We start from the raw sequence: 25,287 nt of genomic DNA on the forward strand, positions 1-25,287 counted from the left end.
AAAAGCAGCAGTTCAGAAATTCAGAGTTGTAAAGCTTGAAATGGCAGACATAATTTTTGCATGTGTATTGTGACAGTAATCAAATTAAAAAAAACAACACATCGGTTGTCACTGAGTTGATTCCGGCTCACGGCAACGCCATGTATTTCAGGGTAGAACTGTGCTCTATAACAATGGTTGTGACTTCTTGGAAGTAGATTGCCAGGCCTTTTTTCTGAGGTGCCTCTGGGTGGGTTCAATCTGTCAACCTTTCAGTTAGTAGCTGAGTAGATAACTGTTTGCGCCACCCAGGGATCAGGTTCATTTTAGTAATTTTAGGTAAGATTTTATAAAGTTAATTTTAAGAATAATCACATGTTTTTCAAGGAGTGGAAGAGGACAACTACAATCAATGAGTTGACATTCATTGTACCATGAATTTCCTGAAAGGGTACATTCAGTTTATATTACTCCTGAACTCTTTCCTTTCACCTACCCATCTAATCAGTTGCCAATACTTAACTGTTTTGAATACTTCAATTTTTCTGACAATCATTACCTCTTCATTCTCATTTCTAGCACCTTGGTTCAAGGCCTTGTTTACTCTCTTTTGGACTAATATCAATGCAATCTACTCCATTGCTCAAATCATTCTATGTGTTTCCCTATCTTCTTGAAGCCCATGTTTAATATACCAAAACTTTCTCAACTCTTTTTAAAAATGTTTTGGCTTGGTAATCAAGGTTCTCTGTGAACTGACCCCAATCTATCACCTTCAGCTTCATTCCTAACATCCGTATCTCACTTCTTCATGCACCTGACATACCACCCAGTTTCAACGACTTGCTCCTTCCTTTACATATTCTGCAGTTTCCCGTTTCTGTAACTGTGTTACTTTGGTGTGTCCTCTCTCACAAATGTTACTTACAGATTTCATGTACAAATCTGATATTCACTATTCAAGATCTTGCTCAAATCTTACTTATAAAAAAAAAAAATATATAGTCGTGACTAAATAAAAGGAATTACAAAGGCACTGGGAAAGGGTGAAAAATGAATAATACTCTTATTCCTTCCAATTTATTCCCTATTCCCTTTCTGGAAAAAGTAACCCCCATAGTGAGGGCCACTAGTGAAATCTAAGAAGTCACTAGAATCAGATTAGCCTAGGTTGGAATCCCTGCTTGAGTATTTCTAGTGGTACGAGGCTGGGCAAAATACTCACTCTCTTTAAGTCAAATGGGGTTGTGATAAATTGGATTTCAAAAGGTGCATTACATCTTTCACCCAACACACCCTTTTGCAGTCTGAGTGTATCACTACACCATCAAGAGGCAGAGTTTACTTCCCCTCCCCTTAGATCTAGGCAGGCCCTGTGACTAGTTTTGGTAAAAAGAATGTGGTACATGCGATACTGTATGATTTCTGAGGTAGGTCATACGATGCCCTGTATTGTTCGCCTCTGTCTCTTAGAATGCACCTTCTTAGATTTCAGCCACAATAATGTGAGGAAGCCCAAACAACCTACAAGGAGGTCCAAATGGAGGAGAACCCAGGACCTTGGCCAAAAGCCCCAGTTTTGCTCCTAACTAGCACCCAGCCATGTAAAGAAGTTTTCTGGGATCTTTCAGCCTTTTCTAGAGCCCCAGCCAAGACCACTTTAAGCAGAAGAAACATCTAGTTAATACAGAAAATTGTGAGAAATAATAAATTGCTGTTCTTTTAAGCTACTACGTTTCAGGGTTTCTTATGCAACAATAGATAACCACAACAGAAATAACAAATTTTATGTGAATTGCTTTGCTTTCTTCACTGTATTTTAAGGAAGCAACCCTAATTCAGGCCCAGTTCAGGTTCCGGGAGTTTTTTCCTTGAGGGCTTTTGAAACCCATCTTTGCTGCCCTTTTGGGTTCTTCTGGCTTTTGTGAACTCAAAACACAATTACCACTTGTTTCTCTTCTTTCTTGCCTAAGGAGATTTTCCTCTTGTTTTGAAATTATACATTATAAATGCATGACTAGAGGAAGGTTATACATGTGCACATCTTCCCAATTTGACTTGAAGTCCATTTTTACGATTAAAAGTAAAATCCATACCTGCAGCTACACTTCTGTTTCTTATTCTAAAGGTTACACGTATCATTATCTTTTCTTGCTCAAACTTCCTAAAAAACTTCATCAGTATTTTACAAAGCAGTAGTTTCAACAATATTGATGTGTATACTTTATTCTATGTCATTACTTTCTGCCTTTATTTTTTAATCACTTCCTCATTCTTTCTTTAGGCTTTTTTTTTTTTTTTTGTAAGTGCTTCTTGAATGCTTAATTCATTTATGCTTACTCTTACTTTTTTTAAAATATCCATTAAAGTTTATAAATTTTCTTTTGCATCTGACTTTGGCAGAATCCCACAATTGCTACACTGGGCTCTCTCTTTGTTCATTTGTAAATAGTCTGCAATTTCATTCCGGAAAACATTTCCGGAATAACTGTGCTTATATGGCCCTTTTGGTGTTAGTATGTAAATCCTGTGTATTTCTACTTTTAGGAATTTAAGATTTCCACCATTAAAACTTTTCACAAAATAGGTACTTAGTAAATGCCCCTGGAGCTTAATTTAATGTCAAGTCATGATATATTGATATCTGGGTGAGGTTTCCAGGTAGCATAGATTAAAAACACACACACACACACACACACAGAAGGTGAAATGTGACTAAGAAGTCTTACAGACCCTGAATGACTTTATTACAAAACTGTCACTAACTTGAAATTGTATGAAAATTCCAAAGATACATGAAGACTTCAATAACGACATTGCACACACTCACACTGGCCTTCCAAGGGCAGAGGGTACATTACCAGAAGCATCAATCACTCTACAAGTACCACCTTATTAGCAGTAGAAGTGAAAACGATGGTAATGAGGTTCAAAAACAATAATGTTTTCCAGCAAAACTACACAATGGTTGGTTTGTTTAATCTTTATAAAATGTGGCTTCCAATAAGAAAGAAATGCTTGGCTGAAGAATTTATCACTTCCAGTTAACAGGACAGAATAAGGGATAAGGTGGGAACAGAGAAAAGAGTAAGAGCTCAATCTTCAGATAAAATGAATACGCTACTGACAAAATATATGGGGTTTTTAAATTTTTTTTTCTCTTTGAAAATGAGAATGGATTTAAAATAGTTCTTGGGAACACTTGGCAGTTAGAGGAGTGTTACTACTAGTATTTACTAGGGTTCTGAATTTAGTCCTATCAACAAAATGTGACTTTGTGTAGTGGGTGGTAGCTGGAGAAGAAACTAGACATAAATTGGGGTCTGCTTTGAAAAGGCATTAAAAATATATGGAGTTCTTACTATCATAAGATCTTGAGAAATAGTATAAACTGAGAAGAACACATACTTTTCTGGTTACGAGTGGGGCAGGGACGGAGGGAGGGAGGGTGGGAGAGGGTTATTTACTGATTAGTTAGTAGATAAGAACTACTTTAGGTGAAGGGAAGGACAATACTCAATACAGGGAAGGTCAGCTCAACTGGACTGGACCAAAAGCAAAGAAGTTTCCAGGATAAACTGAATGCTTCAAAGGTCAGCAGAGCAAGGGCAGCGGTTTAGGGACTATGGCTTAAGGCGACTTCTAGGTCAACTGGCAAAATAATTCTATTATGAAAACATTCTGCATCCCACTTTGAAGTGTGGCGTCTGGGGTCTTAAATGCTAACAAGCGGCCATCTAAGATGCATCAATTGGTCCCAACCCACCTGGATCAAAGGAGAATGAAGAACACCAAGGTCACACAATAACTATGAGCCCAAGAGACAGAAAAGGCCACAGGAACCAGAGACTTACATCATCCTGAGACCAGAAGAACTAGATGGTGCCCGGCCACAACCGATGACTGCCCTAACAGGGAGCACAACAGAGAACCCCCAAGGGAGCAGGAGAACAGTGGGATGCAGACCCCAAATTCTCATAAAAAGACCAGACTTAATGGTCTGACTGAGACTAGAAGAATCCCGGCGGTCATGGTCCCCAAACCTTCTGTTGGCCCAGGACAGGAACCATTCCCGAAGACAACTCATCAGACATGGAAGGGACTGGACAATGGGTTGGAGAGAGATGCTGATGAAGAGTGAGCTACTTGTATCAGGTGGACACTTGAGGCTGTGTTGGCATCTCTTGTCTGGAGGGGAGATAGGAGGGTGGAGAGGGTTAGAAACTGGCAAAATTGTCACAGAAGGAGAGACTGGAAGGGCTGACTCATTAGGGGGAGAGTAAGTGGGAGTATGGAGTAAGGTGTATATAAGCTTATATGTGACAGACTGACTTGATTTGTAAATGTTCACTTAGAGCTCAATAAAAATTATTTAAAAAAAAAAAATATGGAGTTCTTAAAGGTTTCCGAGTATCAAATAAGTTTTCACGAAAAAGAACTATGGTAGTACATAACAGGAATGAAGAGAAATGAGAGAAAAAAAGACTGATAAAGAAATTATGTCAACTGTCCAGTAAAAAACAAGATTCTGAAAATATTTAAGAGTAGGTGACAAATTTCTAAACATGCAGGAGAAGGAATCCTAATATTATTGGGGAAAAAACCCCACAAAGCCATATAACTGAGAACAATTAGGACATAATAAACCCAATCAGGAAAAAATAACCAGATTATACAGCATAGATCAAAAGTAAGTTGTGCTCCACTGATCTAACTGAACTATGTTGCTTTAAATTATTGATGTTTTATAATATGTTTTACTCTCTAATAGGGAAATCCCCCACAATCACTTTTCTTTTCCATTTTACTGGGCTGTTCTTGAGTGTTTACTTTTCTGTATCAACACAGTCCAACAGAACTTTCTGCAATGACAGAAATGTTCTATGATCTGCACTGTCCAAAACAGTAGTTACTAGTCACATACAGCACTTGAAATGTGGCTAGTGCAACAGAGAAATTTTTCAATTTTATTTCGTTTAAACAGCAACATGTGGTTGGTTAGTGGCTACTGTACTGGATGGTACTGCTCTAGATGAATTTTTTCATTAATTCCAACCTTACCCTCCAAAATGCCAGTACGCACAGCCCTTTGGGGGCCGTGACTGGTGCTACGCCAGCTTTATGAACCAGTCTGGGGAAAAAAGAAGGTCTTCACATCATCTTCCCGCCCAGCAACGACGTACGTTCTCGCTTACACAAGTATTCTTTCACGCCACTCATTTTCTCCCTAAAAACTCTATACTTCTTAAGCTTATTGCTAGGTGTATCGTATTTTTGTTGATATAGTTAACGAGCTCGTATTTCCAACTGGTTGTTGCTAGTACAAAGGGATAGTATCTACTAACTTTTGAAGTGTTTTTCTTTTTAATACAATTTTGCTTCAATTATGGGTACATATTATATGTCATAAGCAAACTCTGGTGTGTAGTAGTTTGTGGTTCGAATCTGCCAGGTGATCCTTGGAAACTCCATGGGGCAGTTCTGCTCTGTCCTATAGGGTTGCTATGAGTTGGAATTGACTCGATGGCACTGGGTTTGGGGTTTTTTTTTTTGGTTATATGTCATAAGGAAACACTGGTGGCATAGTGGTTAAGGGCTACAGCTGCTAACCAAAAGGTCAGTTGTTCAAATCCACCAGGCGCTCCTTGGAAACTCTGTGTGTCAGTTCTACTCTGTCCTACAGGGCGGCTGTGAGTTGGAATCGACTCAACGGCAATGGGTTAGGTTTTTTTGTATGTCATAAGGAAGCAGAGAAATTTATAACACGGTATCCTCAGTCCCTTACTGGCCCAAGGACTTTAATTTTCTAATCAGCCAATACTAATACATTCAAACAGGACAAATCCTATTATATAAAAATTATAAGACTTGTCCAAAGGAAGATAAAAAGAAGCCTAATTTACTAATTCCCTGTTGTTTAGGTTCGATTCAGTAATACTGTTCAAAGTATACAGTAACATCAAAATTCAAGATTTTATCAATATTCATGACTCAAATTAATACATAAACTCAGGCAATTAAAAACCTCAAAGCCTATACCATCACAAAATAAATATCTAAAAATAAAAATGCACTGGGGAGAAAAAAATGTTCTTTCTAATTAAAAATTAAGATAACCAAATACAAAATAATAACTTCAAAAGAATGTGCTTAAAAGTTTTTCCTGAATAATGAATGCCCATTTAGGTCAATTTTAAAGTAACACAGTTATTGATTCTACTACACATGGAAAAAAACGAAGCATTTAGTATGTAAGAGAGCTACCAAAGTCAAATTGAACAAATTTTCCTAATCCTTGCTCTTCATGGTCTGCCTAAAGGAAAATAAAAAGACAAGGGGACAGACAGGAATTGTTACAATAAATTTACTTCCTTCCTGTTACTGTAGCAGTAGGCACTCTAGAGTTTTGTCCTGTGATTTTTACCTCTTCTTTAAACATTTTGACTAGTTAAGGACAGAACAGGAGTATAGAGTGTGAGAGAATCAAACTCAATGTTAAACTACAGTATCAACTGACACTTACAAGTGAGTACAATAGATCATACTTAATGGTAAAATACTAAAAGTTTCCCTCCTAAGATCAGGAATAAGACAAGGGTATCTGTTCTCACCGCATCTATTAATTGTTGTACTGGAAATTCTAGCCAGGGCAATTAGGCAAGAAAAAGAAATGAAAAGCATCCAGACTGGAAACAAGTAAAACTATCTCTATTAACAGATAATATGATCTGGCATATAGAAAATCCTAAGGAATGTACACGTCACACACTCACACCCCTATTAGAGCTAATAACGTGTTCAGCAAGGTTGTAGTATACAAGATCAGTATCTAAAAATTAACCATATTTTCATACATTAGCAATAAAAATTCCAAAAATACAGAAAAACAATTCCATTCACAGCATTAAAAAGAATAAAAACACTTGAGAATACATATAACTAAAGAAGTGGAAGACTTGTACACTGAAAATTATAAAGCATTGTTGAAAGAAATTAAGCAAGATCTAAATAAATGGAAAGATACCCAGGTTCACAGACTGGAAGACATGATATTGTTGAGAAAGCAATACTCCCCAAATACATCCACGGATTCAACTCAATGTCTATCAAAATTCCAGCTGCCCTTTTTTTTTTTTTCCCCTTCAGAAATTGACAAGTTGATCCTAAAATTCACATGGAAATGCAAAGAACCCAGAAGAGCCAAAATACACTTCAAAAAGAAGAAAGTTGGAGGACTTAACTACAAAGCTATGGCAATCAAGACGACATGGTACTGGCACAGGACATTAAGTCTTGTTATTTGAAGTTTTTCAACATCCCCAAATATTCAATACAATCATTTTCATACAAACAGACTATAAAGCCAAACAAAATATTTTAAAGTACAGATGGAGAATTAACTATGGTTTAAAAATGAGAGGAAAGGATTTTTACATTTTGTAAAATTATACACCATTTCCCCCTCATCACACCACCCCCCCACCAAAAAAAAAAAAGCGCGGGCACTACTTCTGCTTAAACATCTCTAAAGACATTTCTCTTTGGGATGAAAAACCTTAATTGAGATTTTGATGTTCTGGTTATTGATCTTTATGGGAAAGCAGACTTCTTAACAAAGTAAATTTCGAGAGGAGCACTAACAATTTAATGTTACAAAGTTAAAACTAATGATCTTAGTATATGAACACACATAAAACTCTAAGTACTAAAAATCTAGTCACTTAGATTTTCAAAATGATTCTTTGAATATATGGCATTTGTATAACAGCAACCAATGATCAGAGATAACCATTATTATTTCAAAATAAAACCATAAATTCCTATGTCAACAGTTCTGCCTTGCTTAAGTACGAAAGAAAAGGACCGAAAAAGACAAATAACTGCATATTCTTCAAAATGATTAGTATTGCTTTGCTTAATACAATAATTATGGCTTGGTGATAGTACACTTTTACATTATAACTATATTAAGCAAATAATTCTATGGTCTTTTCTCCTGCATCAAAAACTGAATAGGAAAGGCAGAATTATTTAAATATGGGAAGGAAACGGAACTTACATAAGTTGGTGTTTCCAAGGTATCTGTGTTGACCAGTACTGGAGGAGGATTTGCCTTTAAAGGAAGAATTTTAAATGAGTTAGCTTAATAAGAAAATCAAAGCAGTACATATTAATGTTCACACAAATATTAGAAGCATATGAAAAATCTGTTTTTTCTTGGATTATAATTTTACGGGCTTTTCATACGCTAAGAAATGTTTCCAGGTTGTGGCACTAAAGGCAAAAAATTAGGTATAAGCAGTTAAATTAGATTTGCTTTTGAGAAATAAATTGCTATTTCGGCTAAAACAGACATAATTTTAAGCCTTGCAAAGAAGTTCACCATAGCCTTTTAATAAAATCCACAAATATTCTTTTATACAATAAATAACTCTAAGTTGCTTAGAAATCATTAGCTTTTCTATTCCCAGGGAAAATTCCATAAAAATTCCAATCATTTCATCATTCAGGAAAAAAAAAAATCTTCCCCACAGCAAACTATGTTTGAATATGAAAAAAGGTCTGCTACACACATAAAGAAATCAATCTAAAACTTGTATAAAATTGGAAACACGCTCTTAATAGAAAAGTCCTTAATTATTTCCAGCTGTAATTACTGCTCTCCACCTGTTATTTTAGACCACTCATAGAATAACAGTGGTCTATTACAGCACAAAATACAAGTTAAAAAAAAAAAAAACCTTACTAAGTTCAGACTGAAAAACAGCTTGGTTTTCAGGTCCAATTTGCTGTTCCCGTTAGCTGCTGCCGAGTCAGAGCTGGATCACGGCAACCCACGCGACACAGTGAAACTGGCCCACAGGGTTTTCTAGGCTGTAATGCTTCTCAGAGCAGACTGCCAGGTCTTTCTCCCGTACAGCTGCTGGACGGGTTCGTACTGCCAACTTTTTGGTTAGCAGCCGAGCACTTAACTGTTGTGCCACCCAGGCTCTCGGGTTAAGTAAGAAGTGACCATTACACAGATGAAAAGAAAGAATAAAATGCTGATACCGAGTCAAAAAAAAATCAAATAGTTGGTGTAATTTTTCTCAAATTATCGTTCTTCTGCATCTTTAAGATTATAAAAGTACCAATATCAAATCACATTTTTACAGAATCAAAAACACAACAATCCTTTAAACAAATTTTAGCAGACACTTTTATGAACATCAATAGTTCTTCTATTCCAATTAAACTGAACTAGAGAATTACATAAAAGCTGAACATTAACCATATTAAACAATATAACCATTTTCCTCCAAACGTGCAGGTTTTTTAAAAAACAGATGAATATTCTGAGTTCAAATGTTTTATATTATTTTTAGCAAAGACTAGATCTGAATGATAAAATGCTGGAAGAGATAACACAGTTTCATGGCTAAATACTAACTATGAAGTATACATTTGGGCTACATAAAGCAGCTGGTTCAAAGTAGGTACTATCTGTAATATGTAACATGACATTATCTACTTTGTGTGCAGCCCTATCTGAGTATCATAGTGTAGCTTTGAATGATTCCGTGTAAATCAAACCTAACAGACATACTGCTATTTTATAAGAATACTACTTAAGCTGTTACTCAACTTACCGACGTCTGAGATTTTATGAATATCTGAAATTGTTTGTTTCCCAATAATCTATTGAGGTTCTTCAAAGTGACAATATTTTACTTTATTAAAAAATATTAATGGTATAATTTCACCCTATTCTGCTCAAGTAATGATGGAGGAGGGCAAGAAAGAACACAGCTGTTTAAAGTTCCAAAAGAGGTCACATTTTCAATAATTATGGCAGAAACACATCTGTTTCCTGTGCCCATTTACCACTAAGCATGTAGTGGAAAAAAGTTGGTTCTCATCAAAATCTGATTTATCCCATAATTATTACAATGCTAGCTGCTTATCAGAATCAACTTATTACCATCATATAAAAGTTACCTTTTGATTTAAGTCATTTAAAAAGTCTTGGTGATATCAAAATATACATCAAGAAAATAATACGAGGTGTTAAATTTACTTCCAAATAAAACAATGGGAGGTTGAAGATGGGAAAAGGTAGGGATCAAATACGAGTGGACACGAGCTGATGACTGTTGGGTGATGGGCACACGTGAGTTCACTGTACTACTCTCTTTCATTCCTGTATTTCTGAAAATTTCCATAATAAAAAGTAAAGCAAAAAAAAAAAACCCACATTGAGCCAGGTACTCAGTTTGTAAGAGGTTAACTACTGAAAAAAAAAAAAAAAAAAAAACAACTGAGGAGCTGTGAAATACCATGAGTTACAGCTGCTATTAAGATATTAGCATTCACACACTAAATTGATTTTAATACCTGTATTAGTTTCCTAGGGCTACCGTAATAAATTACCACAAATTGAGATAAATATATTCTTTCACAGTTCTGGAGGCTTCTTGTTGTTAGTTGCCATGGAGTCAGACTCATGCTGACCCCACAGACGACAGAACAAAATGGTGTCTGGTCCTGCGCCATGCCCACAATTGGTTGTGGATCAGACCATGGCGATCCACAGAGCTTTCAATGGCTGATTTTCAGCAGGATGTTGCCAGGCCTTTCTTCCTAGCTCATCTTAGTCTAAAGCTCGGCTGAAACCTATTCAATATCATAGCAACATGCAAACCATCGATAACAGATGGTTAGCTGAGCATGGGGTGCACTGGCTGGGAATTGAACCCGAGTCTCCCTCATGGAAAAGTGAGAATTCTATCACTGAGTCACCAACATCCCCCTGAACCACCAGTGTCCTCTAAACATGGCTATCCTTATGACCTGCTGCAGTGGTGGATTGGACCATTGTGATCCATAGGGTTTTCAGTGGCGGATTTTCAGAAGTACATTGCCAGGCCTTTCTTCCTAGTCCGTCTCAGTCTGGAAGTTCTGCTGAAACCTGTTCAGCATCATAGCAAAACGCAAGCATCCACTGAAAGGTGGCTGTGCACCTGGTGCAATGGCTGGGAATCAAACCTGGGACTCCCAGGTGGAAGGTGCGGATTCTACTACTGAACCACCCCCAACCCAGGGCCAGAAGTCCAAAATCAAGATGTGCCTCTTCCTAGTTTCTGCTGGTTGCCCGCGATCCTCGGTTTGTAGATGAATCATTTCAATTTCTGCCTCCGTCATCAAATGGTGTTCTCTACGTGTGTGTCTCTTTGTATCACATGGTCTTCTTACAGGACACCAGTCATGGGATTTAGGGCCCACCTGGGTCCAGTATGACCTTATCTTAACCTGAGTACATCTGCAAAGACTGTATTTCCGAGTAAGGTCACATTCGCCGCTTCCAGATGGACATGAATTTTGGGGACACTATTATTCAACCCAGCACAATGTTTAAAGTTCGTTTTAGAATTAAAAAAAACTCAAACCCATTGCTGTCGAGTCAATTCCAACTCACAGCAACTTCACAGGACAGAGTAGAATTGTCCTATAGGGTTTCCAAGACTATAAATCTTTTCTTTTTAAAAAAATTTTTTTTATTATGTTTTAGGCAAAAGTTTAGAGCTCAAGTTAATTTCTCATTCAAAAATTTATACACATATTGTCTTGTGACAGTGGCTGCACTCCCCACAATGTGATGGCACGCTCCCCCTTTCCACTCTGGGTTCCCTGTGCCCTTTCATCCAGTTCCTGACCCTTCCTACCTTCTTGTCTTGCTTGTGGACAGGAGCTGCCCATTTAGTCTTGTGTATTTGATTGAACTAAGAAACACATTTCTCACACGTGTTATTTTGTTTTACAGACCTGTCTAATCTTTGTCTGAAAAACAAAGGGAATGGTTTCCGTTCTGGGTTAGCAGAGTGTCTGGGGGCCACAGTTTTCAGGGCTCCTCTAGTCTCTGTCAGATCAATAAGCCTAGACTTTTTTTGTGAATGTGAATTCTGTTCTACATTTTTCTCCTGCTCTAAGGGTATAAACCGTTACGGAAGCAGGCTGCCACATCTTTCTCCCATGGAGCGGCTGGTGGGTTTGAACTCAGTTAGCAGTTGAGCACTTTAACCACTGCACCACCAGGGCTACTGATTTGCAATACTGACTTAATGAACATGACTAAGTAAGCTTAAGGAGAAGCTACTTCAAGGAAAAAAAAAGAAAAAGAAAAATTTGGTCATAGAAAGCATATACTTTGATATATAGCTGAAGTAAAACGTACTAAAATCCAAAACAGTAGCGAATCTAGCTAACTTAAGACCCTGGGATCCTTAACCAGGACAAGTGGGCAGCACAGTAAGTAACATGGAATTATCAACTTTGTTTCAAAGGAAACTGGACAACAACAACAACAACAAGGCTTGAGAATAAGTTATGTAAAAATTATTTCAGATAAATAAAAACCCTTCCTTACACCTCATTTTCTCTAACAGTAAAGAGACAGTAGCAATACCTGCCTTTACCCAAGAGCGCTATGTGACGCTCCAGTGAAGGAACATAAAGGAAAATGCTGTCAATCACAGAAAGCTATATATTATTATGTGTGAACAATATACATTATCACTGCATATTTTCAGCTTGACAATAACGAAGTCCTACAATTTGCTTACAGACAGGGGGAATAAAGTAAATGGACAGGTATATTCCAGACGGAGACACTAACAAGCCCCTAAAGAATATGACCAAGCATCAATAACAAAACTTAAGAAACACAATTTTGCTTACCCAACTTTTACCATGCTACTGCATTAACACAAGGTCTCCGGCTGATTTGCTGATTGAACAAACTGCAATATTCATATACACTTTCAGAGGGCTAATGTTACATTAAAAAAAAACCACTGTGTTAAAATAATTCTAACATCTCGTCATTTAAAAATAAGCCATAATGTTTAGAAAATGCTCTTTTACACTGCACACTGAATTTCTTCTTCTTAGCATTTATCAAAGTTTCATTATGTTATTTGTCTGATGTTTCTTTCTCCCCTACTAAATTATAAACAAGTGTTTTTCAAATGCAGAACTCACAAACCCCAGAGAATACATCTTGGACTCTAATTTGAGACACACTGCATTACAAGTTAAGTGCTATCACTGAGGTGACCGCTGTGGGTTAAAGTGATTAGAAAAACAAATGGAAATAAGGGCACTGCAGTCAGGTGTTAGTGTTTGGTAAAAAAGGCTCATGCAAACAATCCAAACTATAACATCTAAGGTTACTGGTAAGAGCCTTGGTGGTGCAGCGCAGCAAGGGTGCTAACCAAAAGGTTGGTGGTTCAAACCCACCAGCTGCTCCACAGGAAAAACATGTGGCAACAATCTGCTTCCATAAAGATTTACAGCCTTGGAAATCCTATGAGGCAGTTCTACTCTGTCCTACAGGGTTGCTTTGTGTTGGAAAAGACTTGACAGCAGTGCGTTTGGTTTTATTTATTTATTTATTTTAAATGAAAACAGATCAAGTCATAGTTTAGATTACATGAACGATCTAATCTTTTAATACCATTTTGTGAAACCTAAAAAGTCCACAGCAACAGCATGCTCTGGTCTGGACACAGCTCTAATTTAACTACTCTCATGTCACAGGAGTTACTTGTTAATTGGTCTCTTGCACAAACAATAGCAGGCTCCTAGAGAACAGGGACAATGTTATATTCATCTTAGTATCTGTATGACTGAAGAATGAAAAACTGAATGAAAAACAATCTATTCCAAAGCACATACCTGAATATGAAAATAGACCTTCATACACACACACCCACACCCTGAAAGCATTTTCAACAATACCTCAATTATATAATAATTATACTCACAATTTAGAGAAATAAAGGTTTAAGGTATCTGGCTTTTAAGAAGAGTATTCATTTACTTGGGAGTGGACAATAAGCCTATAGGTTCAAAAGAACAGGCATCACAGAGATATGGCTACATATCCAGCTGAAAAAGCATCCGTTATTCACCTCCTATGTGCTAAGCTTCCACGTGGAGAAACTGAAGCTCTAAAAAGTTAGGAATTTTTCCCACCATCACAAAGCCAGAACGTAGTGAGGCAAAAAGTGATGGAGTCAGGTCTATCTGACTATAAAGTCCATGCTCCTTCTGCAACTTCAAGCAGCCTTCAATATATATTTTTTCTGTACCACTCTGTAAAGTAAGCACAATAATTCCTACTATAGAGGATTTTCATAAAGTTCAAATGACATGATCAATATAAAAGTACTCTGAAAATATGAGTTCTAGAAATAATGAAAGACGATATATTTTCTTAAATATATATGTACATGTATAATTTGCCTGACCTTCAAACTCATCTGGAAGTAGTCTGGGAGACAATATCTTCCATTTTAATAAATGAAGGGGGTATAAAACTCAGGATAAGTAACTCTGAGCGACAAAGGAGGGCTATATCTAAATCTTGTGTTCTCTGCTTCTATTTCTATTATATCCTGATGCATCAATGTAATACAGTAGCAGATCTTTAGAAGAAAAATTATTTCCATTTTTTGGAATTTATGTGAAGACAAAAATCATTAATGGGTTATATTTTATAATGCACATGTTACACAAAATCAATAACACACTTATTGTGGAAAATGAGGCACACAAGTAGCCTTTCTCAGATAATACAACATAAATTGTTAAACTATTCTGCATGGATTTTTGTAGTGCATTTAAAATCTAAAGCTTGTTTAGGTAGAATAAACAGGCCTATCTCTTGTGTACGTATCCTCGTTTTTTTAAAAACTTGTCTCTTGCTTTACTGTCACGAAGAAATATGGGACAGCACTAACAACATGAATAGCCAAGATTTAAATGTATACCATGCACCAGTCACTGTGCTGTGTCCTTCACATGCAGTCATTATCCTTTCAATCATTGTAACAACACTTTGAGTAAGTATTACTATCATCTTCAGTGTTACAGATGAGTAAACAGAAGCTCCGTGTGGTTTAGCAGACTGAACAAAGTTACAGAGCTAGTAGGTGGTAGGTCTGGAATTCCAACTCAGGTCAATATGATTCCAAGGCCTGTATTTTTAACTAAAGGCTATACAATGTCTCAACAATTTTCAAGCGCAGTGAGATGTTATATTAGGGAGACTTGGAGCAAATAAATCAACAGGAAAGGATAGCCCTTTTACTGAATATAAGACAACACTGGTACAAAACTTTAAAGAATTCTAGAAAACTATTTTCATATCAAATAGTTGAATTCAAGTGACAAGAGTGAAACTTTCAAATTTCTTATTTAAAAAAAAAATACTGTAGTACTAAACCCTGGATACGTGGGAAGATGTTACGTTAATACAGTGCTACAATAACCCTTAGGCTGCTCACTTAGAAGTATATTTTATTTATAAGTTCAATTTCCTCTCTGCAATACAGAAAGAATATCTATCTAGAACTGTCTATTCAATTTCTGGTGGTCTTATTTAATTTTTAATGATTTTCATAAAGGGTCAAGATTATATAGTAGTAACATAGTAATACAGACTGGTCTTATTGTAATAACCTATAGTTTCCCCTAGAATCCTATTTTGTATGGATGTTCCCATCAATTTTCATTTTTTAGGAGAGGGGGAGGGTGCTGAAAAGTAAGTGATCACGGTTGGTATCCCATTTTTTCCCCAGTGGGGCTTATTCTGAAACTGTGTTTACATAGCAAACATACTGTTTTTACTTAGATTGTGTTTTAGATCCATAATAACCAATGCTTAAGTATGCATTTCTTCACATTTTAAATAAAACCTTTCACACCAAAGATTATTACATTATTGCTATCATTATAGTACTCACATTATTTTCACTTTGAAAGATGGAAGGATAGTTAATGTCTCCTTAAACCACCCCTTGAGACTACTAAAGTGCTGAAAGCTAAAAATGTTCAGATTCTCTGATAATTGGCTATTATTTCATTTTATTTTTTGGCTGTAACGTGCTTAAAAAAAATTTTTTTTTAATTAACTACTGTAGAATAGTTTTAGATTTACAGAAAAGTTGCAAAGATAGCACAGAGAGCTCCCATATACTCCATACACATCGGCTATTATTTTCAACTAATAAATGCGAAGTATATTATGCAATAAAATGATAGGCGGATGAGTATTTCCAAAGAAGATGAATATATTCTGGGAAATAAACTGACACATCCATTACAAGACTAGGAAGATAATCATTTTTATTATCTTTAAAATATGAACAAAATTTTCTAAAGCAAAAATATTTAAAAACTGCTTCGAACACATTTATGAGTATTAAAGGCATAATAACAAACTCAAGGAGGTTCTACAGTTTAGAATGTGTCCTATTTCATAGGCAACCTAATGAAACTGCAAGCACTGGATCCATTTTAAATTAAATCGCAAATATTTAGTTCTTGAAAATACCCACTGATGCCTGAATTTAACAAAGGAATAGTTAGAACAGTTTTAAAACAATACAAATAAAACATTAAAAGCAAATCAAATTTTCTTAAAGAAAAAAAAAACTAATAACCTGTGGTATGTTGGGTAGGATGACAGTATTCTCAGCAGGGACTGGCAGGACAGGGATCACAGGGACAGTGGGAGAAGAGGGAGGTACAGCTTCTGTTGGCTAAAAATCATCAATGACAAAAAATCAGGATAAAACACCAAAATAAAAGGGAAACACTTAACAGAAACTTGTGACATACAGTTTTCAGAAATAACTGAAAAATAGGTAAATATTTGCATATTGCTTCAATTTAAATGAGAAAATGCTCTCTTCAGAAATTATTTTAATAATAATTATACCACCAAAAATAACTTAAATGACTCTGTACTTAAAATGAATGACTTCTCTTTAGATGTATAAATGAAAATAAGAAACAATGACTTATAATAGCCCTCCCTCCAGGAGATAACACACTTGCTTCACAGACAGACTGCAAAATATTTTTCCAGCATTCAAAATATATTTGATTACTTTCCTCTTAGCATTCGGAGAATCAAAAGAAATTTTATTAGCCCATCAGACAAGCTATTAAGATTTATAAATCCATAAGCAAAAGATTCGAAGGATTTCAAAACTCAATCTGTATCACTTTTAAATAATCTGTGCTAGTGACTTCTACTATCAAGAACAGTAATAACCTTATTGAACCTGCCTGTACAGTCATTAATTTAATTCACAGTCACTAAGTGTCTACTATGTGCCTTACAGGTTCCAGAAAAATTGTTTGATAAATGAGGTGTTACTTGTTTTGAAATCTGGAAGATAATTAGGAAACTGAAAGGCAGACAGAAGAAGTGATATTAAAAACATTTAATGCAGGCAGGTCAGGTAATCAGTTAAAACTTTTAGAATGATCATTCTGGCAGCAGGGAAAACAAACTGCATGCGAGAAAGGGAAGAGAGCTAGAGAACCCTAATGACATACACTAAGACATTTTAACATTTTCGGTCAAATTACTATGCTTGACTTGATTCAATTATTTTTAAAAAGCTTTAACTGGAACATACAAGAGGTGTTCTGAAACAAGACCCAATCCCTATAAACTGGATTAATTCATAAATATCTGCTACAAAAACAATGTATCTTACATGTGTAAGAAAACACAAAAAATCAAATAGATAAGAGGACGATGTGCATCCACAAAGACTTAAAACAGGAAAAACAAACGATTAAACGTGAACAAAAAACCTCAGAAGAACCAAAAATAAACCTGGTTAAGATCTAAACTATACAACAGTTTAATTTTAGGAAGATACTTTGGCTGCCCTTTTCTTCTGAGGGTGGCAGCAAAGAACGTCCATGGTAGGAGTTTCTAGACCCAAGTTTGAGAGTTAGAATACATTTTTCCAGAGAAATAATACCAACAGGTAATAAGATAGCTGAAATAGTATTGAAAGTACATTATGAATAAAGCCTCGGTGGGCTAGGTCTGGCTATGGACTCCAATAACCATTTACATATTGTTCCTATAGAAAAAAATATTCTGAATTCCATATAAGTTTAAAATTAATAATTTAAATACCAACCAATTTTAAGTGGAATACTTATTTGATCTTTTAGCAATGTCTGAAAACTCAGTTTCTAACTGTTAATTTATGACAAGGGTGGTACTTCAAAGCAGCAGGAAAAGGTATTTTTTTTGTTTTTAAGAACTACTGCTAGGTCAACTGGACAGCGGTGTAGAAGAACAAATGAATCCTGAACCCTACCTTACAGCATGCTTAAAATCAATTCCAGATGGTTGCTGACATAATTGAAAGGTAAAAAAATAAAATACATAAAGCTTCTAGAAGATAACATGGTAGAATAACATCATGATCTGGGTATAGGCAAAAACTTCTTGAAGACGAAAACATAGGTTGCTGAAGGTCAAGCAGGGTGAGGACAGCATCCGTGCGAAGCGGTGACAGAAGCCTGACACAGGGTGCTGGAGCCTGAGGAGGGCCAAGAGGGTGTCCACAAGGGCATAGTGGCAGCAGTGTGATGTGAGTTGCTGGAGTCCAAGTGAGACAATGAGAGGATCTATGTGAGGGGCAGTGGTAGCTGTAGTCTAGCATAAAGTGTGGGGGCCAGAGTAGGGTAAAAGGGGGATCTGTTGGAATCTGAGCAGTAAGGAGAGTATCCATCTAGAGTGTAAGCAGTGTTAGAAGATTGCTCACATAGAGGGGATTTTGATCCAATAAATAAATACATAAAGGATAATCAAAGCAAGGTTTTTCATGTCAGGGAGTTACACATACGGAAAGGGACAAAATTAGAACGAATGTTAGACTGGAATTGGAAATATTGGTGTGACTGCATAGTTATCAATATAAAAAAATATAGATATAAATATATCTGTGTGTGTATGTATACTCCCTAGTTATGCCCATGAGGAGGATCTGGGAGTAGCAACACCCCAACAGCGTGAACATACTAGCATCCAGTTCTTGGTTTCTAAATCCCCATTCTCTTAAAAAAAAAACAGGGTCTCCGAGAAATGGCTGATTCTAGTGCTAGACTGCAACAAGTACAATATGAGCCTGGAACACTTTGTTGTGCCAGAAAATAAGGAAGTGCTCAAAGTGTAATGGGGGCGTGACAAAGAACACAGAAAGGGCTTCCACTGGTCCAACTGGGAACGATTTGAGACTTAAAATAAATAAGGATAATAATAGCATGAAACTGCTATATAAAAGTAAGAATCTGGGAGTCCATACTGATATAAATACATAAATAACAAACGGGGGCAGAGAAAGTATTTCCTTACAGTAGAATGACAATTAAGAAATGTAAAAGGAATAATGAAACTACAAAATCATCATTTAGCAATGACCATAGTAAAAAACTGAAGCCCTGGTGGCACAGTGGTTAAGAGCCTGGCTGCTAACCGAGCAGTTCAAATCCACTAGCTGCTCCCTGGAAACCCTATGGGGCAGTTCTGCTCTCTCCTATAGGGTTGTCATGAGTCAGAATTGATGGCAATGTGTTTGGTTTGGTTATAGCAAAAAATCATTAAAGAAGTATCAACTAGTGGATGAAATTTTGAATGGGGTGTGTGTGTGTATCTATACGTATCTCCCCTCAAAATATTTATTAGAGTGGAGAAACCTAATAGATACTATCTTAATAACCAAAGTTAGCATCACTATTAACTGGACAAATCAAAATCATATGCCACCTGATAAAATGTAGTAAGAACACATCACTTCTTGGATATTCTTATCACAGATGCGTAACTTGAATCTAAGCATCAGAAAAACCCAAGTTCAGTGATGCACTACAGAACAACTAGTTGTAGTCTTCAAAAGTGTCAAAGTCACCAAAGCATAAAATAAGTTTATTTTTATATGTTTGAAAATGTCCCAATTGTAACATTATATTATTTTCTTAGCAGTAATCTCCAGTCCTAGTAATGGGATCATATATTAGCTGATTAATCCTCCAGTATAATATTAAACAACAACAACAAGACAATGCTACATGCTTATGCCAAATTTCAAAGCCAAGCACAATATGGGCAGTCATTCTCCAAAATCCTTTAGGATAAATTAGAAATCTTTTAATGTTACTTTTAAATTCCACTGTAAACTTTTATCTCTGATACAATTTTTAAAAAAAAATCTGAAAACTTACACCTTATTAATCCACACTTTATGGGCCACTGAGCAAGTACTTTGAAAAAGAACACATGCCTCTGTCTCTTTCTTAAGGAAGGCAATCACTAGTGGGGATGTGCTTAAAAACAAATGGCATAGTAACACAGTTTCTAGGCCACAGCTAATAACTCATTCAGGTAACAGGAATTCTAGAATAACAAAATAATTCATTTAGTTTATTTAAAGCAAAAATACAGCTCTAAATAAATATTAATCAAATGAAGGTTGGTTGATATGGAACACATAGATATTAGATCTGGGTATAGTGGGTGTTTTGAGTGCAGGATTGAGAGCACGATAAAATTCTGGGAAGCTGTGTAAGAAGATTCTAAATTGGTAAAAATGTCAAACTTAAGATTCTAATGTAAAGAGTAAGACAATAATATATAGTGATCATTTAACATTTGGGTTATTATGGAAAAGAATTCAGCAAAAGCATTTAAAACCCGAAAAATCTTACAGATATTTCATTAATTGGACAATAAGAGCCACTGTGCCATCGTCCTTGTTCTGTACCATTTCCATCACTCAATAAGATCGACTACAAAGAGTTTTGTTTTGTTTGATCTTGACCATGTGACTAACAATAGACTCAGCTGTTTCTATCCATAGCAACACCATGGAATCATTAGCTTCTGAGGCTGCCTTCGGAGACTTGTTTCCATGACAACAGAGGTTATAATATTAACACTGTCTCTGAGAACGCTGCAGAAAACGATAAATTTCTATAAAATAATTGAATAGATTGCACACATTTTAAAAGTACCTTTTAACCAGTATTAAATCGATACCTTTCTGAAAAATGTTTAAACTGATTTATTTTTTAGAGATTCTTATTATTTTCTTTATAGCTTTACTTTTTACACCCAACTTAAGTTCTTAAAATTATTAAATCAACTTCTAAACATAAAAAATTTTTGTAGAAGTGGTCCGAAGCCTCATCGAGTACACAGTGCATGATGTATACTGCATGTCTACTCTCAGGACTATGTACCACCTCCCTCACTTCCATTCATTCAACAACATACATATACTGAGTGCACCTACTACCTTTATTAAAGTTTCTGGGTGGTGCAAATGGTTAAGCACTTGACTACTAGCCAAAAGATTGGTGGTTTGAACCCAACCAGAGGTGCCTCAGAAAACAGGCCTGGCAGTCTGCTTCCAAAAGGTCACAGCCTTGAAAACTCTATGGAGCAGCTGTTCTCTGCACATGTGGGGTCACCATGAGTCGGAATCAACTTAATGGCACTTACCAACAACTACCTTTATTAAATTCTTTTCCGCTTAAAACAGCTAAGCAAACCAAACCAAAACAAACCTGTCACCGTCAAGTCAATTCTGACTCATAGCGACCCTTTAAGGACACAGCAGAACTGCCCCATACGGTTTCCAAGTAGCGGCTGGTGGATTGTACTGCCAAGTTTTTAGTTAGCAGCTGAGCTCTTAACTGCTGTGCCACCAGGGTTTCTAATTACATGCATACGAATCTTGACTAACATAGGAAGCAGAAGGCGACAGGTGGGAGGCTACTGTGATAATTCAGTTGAGAGGTGACTAGTAGCTTAAACCAAATGATGATAATGGTAAAAATGGCCATGAGTAGACAAATCAAAATTAATTTTGAATGTAGAACTGGCGTATCTGGTGCCTGATGGGAAGTAAGGAGTGAGGTGGGACGATCAGGAATAACATCCACAAACGGCCACTAAAAATTATCTTTTACACTGTAGTTAGATCCAGGCATAAAAGATTTATAAGGCTATCTGAATATATCTAAAATTTTTACCTCACTAAATTATTTACCAAAGTAATTTTTATAGCATAAAATGAAACTTGAAAGAAAATAATTGCTATAATACCTAATAACTGCTAATATTTTACATTGACATGTTACATAAATGGGGTAAACTAAGTTTACAAAAAGACTCAAGGAAGTTTAAATAAATTTATACTATATTTAGAGAAAATCAGACATATGAATTAGCAAACCTTTTGGTATTAATATCTCAGGTAACAGGGAAAATAACAACCCTACTGCCAACTGTTGGTCAAAGAGGACCTTATTTTGTTTTAGTTAACCTTCTTAATCCAAATTCTCTGGTCCCTCCTTTAAAGATCTACTGTGTTGCAATGAGGCACGCTACTCTGATCCTATGTCAAGGAAGCGATCTAAAAGTGAGGGAGAAGTCAGGAAATGTGACTTTTAAATGTGTACAGAAGGAGAAAATACAGCACGCTAGATTTATAGAAACTTGGCTTGGGAATCACTGTTTCAACAGGGGCCTAGTACCTTCAGAATAAACATGTTTTTCATGGCTTAATTTCAAATGTTTCTTATTTTATCCAAATGCTCTTCTGGCGGACACTGAAAACGTAAACTGGTGCGGTGAAAAAAAAAAAAAATGTTATTTTAATCAGCTGCATAGGACACCCACGTCTCAGAAGGAAACAGCTATAAAGCTAGATGTATTTTTAAACAAATCACTAAGGATATTAAAATACAAATTCTTGATTTTAAGATAACAAAGGCAAAATAGGAAAACTGCTCTAGAAATTAACATTGTATTACAGAAAAGTGGCTACAGATTTGTTAGTTCACACAGGCAGATCATATACGTGGATCCATCTATTTCCACCGGCAAGACTCATGATATTCAGTTAGGGTCTGTCATTCCTTCATTATGGAAAGATCGCATTCCACCAGCATTTAGCTGATCATCTTAGACTGGTAGAAGGATGAGCCGACCACAAAAATCTTGAAGTATATAGAGATTTAAGACTTGGATGTAAAGATATGGTTACGTAATTTACAAAAGGGGACGAAACTACTAACTGCATTATGCTCCTTTACCTGATTTCATCAGAATGCAGCCAGAGAAACATGCAAAACCATGGACTTCAAATTCATGATTACTAGCCTAAAATGGGCCCTTACCGCTTCCTAGGAATCATATTTACCCTATTCTAGTCACTCTTCCGTGAGTTCCTGCATGATTCAGGGCCCTTTCATATCTCTGAAGCCTTCTACTCTCCTCTCCACACTGCTTGAGCAACACTGACTGCCCAAATATCCTATACATGCTTCTGCCTCAGAGCCTATTTGGTATTCCTCTGCTTAGAATTCTCTTGTCCCAGGTTTCAACACAGCTCAATCCGTAACTTCTTTCATGCCTTTATTCAAATATTACCTTCAAGCTGAAGTCCCTCTTGGCTATCCTATCTATCAGGCTCCTACACACACATTTTTCACTGTTTTTTACCTTTACTTTTTCTCCAGCATGTCATATTTTAATCATGTTTATTATCTGTCTTCTTCCTCTTTAACATAAGCTCTATAAAAGCAAGGATTTCAGTTCTACCTACTCCTGTATGCTTAGTGCCTAGAACAGTGCCTACCACAAAGGAAGTATTTAATAAATATCTGTTGGATGAATGAAATCACAAGACCAACCAAAGAAATCTGTTTCATCGATCCATCATCCTTTAAAGACAGTACACTTAACCAGTATGCTATACTGTTGCTCTTAAATAGTTCAAAAAAAGAGTTTTAGTCTGCCTTTACCACATGGAGCCCTGGTGGTGCAGCGGTTAAGATCTCAGCTGCTAACTAAAATGTCCGCCGTTTGAATCCACCAGCCACTCCTTGGACACCCTACGGAGCAGTTCTACTCTGTCCTATAGGGTCGCTATGAGTCAGAATCGACTTGACGGCAATGGGTTTACAAGTTACCACTATATTTTACTGCAATGGCAATATATAATATTAACTAAAAAAGGAAATAGGATACTCCATTGATCCTTAGATGGGCACACTTTTTCTGAAAAGGGCCAGAAAACAAATATTTTAGGCTTTGTGAGCCATACAGTTTCTGTTACAACTACCAAACTGCTGCTGTAGCTTGACAGCAAAGACAACACATTAACAAATGGGCATGGCTGTGTAATAATAAAACTTTATTTATAAAAAAGCAAGTAGCAGGCACGACTTGGTCTGTAGGCTATAATTTGCTGACCCCTGCTTTAGGTGAATAAGGAGGGGGAAAAAAAGCTAATTAAGTCAAATGTAGAAAATAGAAAATCAGCTGTTATTTTTTATTAAAATAAACTGTTTGAATTTTTTAATTACCTGTGTTAATTTAAAAAAAACAGAGAAGTGACAACTAAAAATGAAATACATATGGAATTTTAAGTTTCATTGAGAGTTCTTTAAAATATTCTTTAACAAATTTTATATAATAAAGCTGTCTTCTTAAAATCAAAAGAATTTAGGTTCTATGCTGTGTGTAGAGGGTCAGTGAAAAAAAGGCAAGACCCTCAACAAGGTGGACTGACACAGTGACTGTAAAAATGGGCTCAAGCATAGCAACGATTGTGAGGATGGCACAGGACTGGGCAGTGTTTTGTTCTGTTGTACACAGACAGGGTTGCTATGAGTCAGAACTGACTCAACTGCACCTAAGAACAACAATAATACTGTGTGTAGTCTTCTATTTCTGAAAATCTAATAAAAGTGATATGGTATTTGTTCTGTCCTTTTTTCCCTCCAAAATTCTCCTGTGGTATTTAATATAGCTGAAGCTATTAATCCTTAAGATGGACATGTATCTTGTTTGCTTTTCTTCTATCTTCTAGAATACTTTGAAACCGATTTATTTTTCCAATTTATAACCCTTTGATATATTGGATAGTTCTACCAAGATTAACCAAAACACTAAACCCACTATCAATGAGTCAATTCCAACTCAAAGCGACCCTATAGGACACAGCAGAAATGCCCCATAGGGTTTCCAAGGACCGACCAGTCGATTCGAACAGCCAGTCTTTTGGTTAGCAGTCGTAGCTCACCACAGGTCTTAACCACTGCACCACCAGGGCCCCAAGACTGCTGTTGTTAGGTGCCTTCAAGTTGGTTCTGATTCATAGTGTTCCTATGTACAAGAAAATGAAACACTACCCAGTCCTGCACCACACCCTCACAATTGTTATGCTTGAGCCCATTGTTGCAGCCACTGTGTCAATCTATCTCGTTGAGGGTCTTCCCCTTTCTCACTGACCCTCTACTTTACCAAGCATGATTTCCTCTCCAGGAACTGATCCCTCCTGATAATCCTGAATACACAGAGTCACTACACCAAAAAAAAAAACTGGTCGACATTCGACCGTTTCAGGAGGTAGCATATGATCAAGAACCAATGGTACTGTA

General features: G+C 36.3%; 1 protein-coding gene across 8 annotated transcripts in view; it reads right to left on the reverse strand.

The window, feature by feature from the left end:
* DLG1 (discs large MAGUK scaffold protein 1) overlaps positions 1-25,287 on the reverse strand; it is a 271,952-nt gene that overhangs the window by 118,817 nt on the left and 127,848 nt on the right. For 5 of the 8 annotated variants that reach the window (XM_003412932.4, XM_023551654.2, XM_023551653.2 and 2 more), the window contains 2 exons: positions 16,464-16,562; positions 8,039-8,092 (listed from right to left, as the gene is read on the reverse strand). In XM_003412932.4, the coding sequence (XP_003412980.1) occupies positions 8,039-8,092; positions 16,464-16,562 (153 nt within the window). The remainder of the gene's footprint in view (positions 1-8,038; positions 8,093-16,463; positions 16,563-25,287) is intronic. The other 3 variants (XM_064269151.1, XM_023551656.2, XM_023551655.2) reach the window with 1 other exon arrangement.

This window comes from Loxodonta africana, chromosome 1, assembly GCF_030014295.1.
Source record: "Loxodonta africana isolate mLoxAfr1 chromosome 1, mLoxAfr1.hap2, whole genome shotgun sequence".
NCBI classification, from domain to species: Eukaryota; Metazoa; Chordata; class Mammalia; order Proboscidea; family Elephantidae; genus Loxodonta; species Loxodonta africana.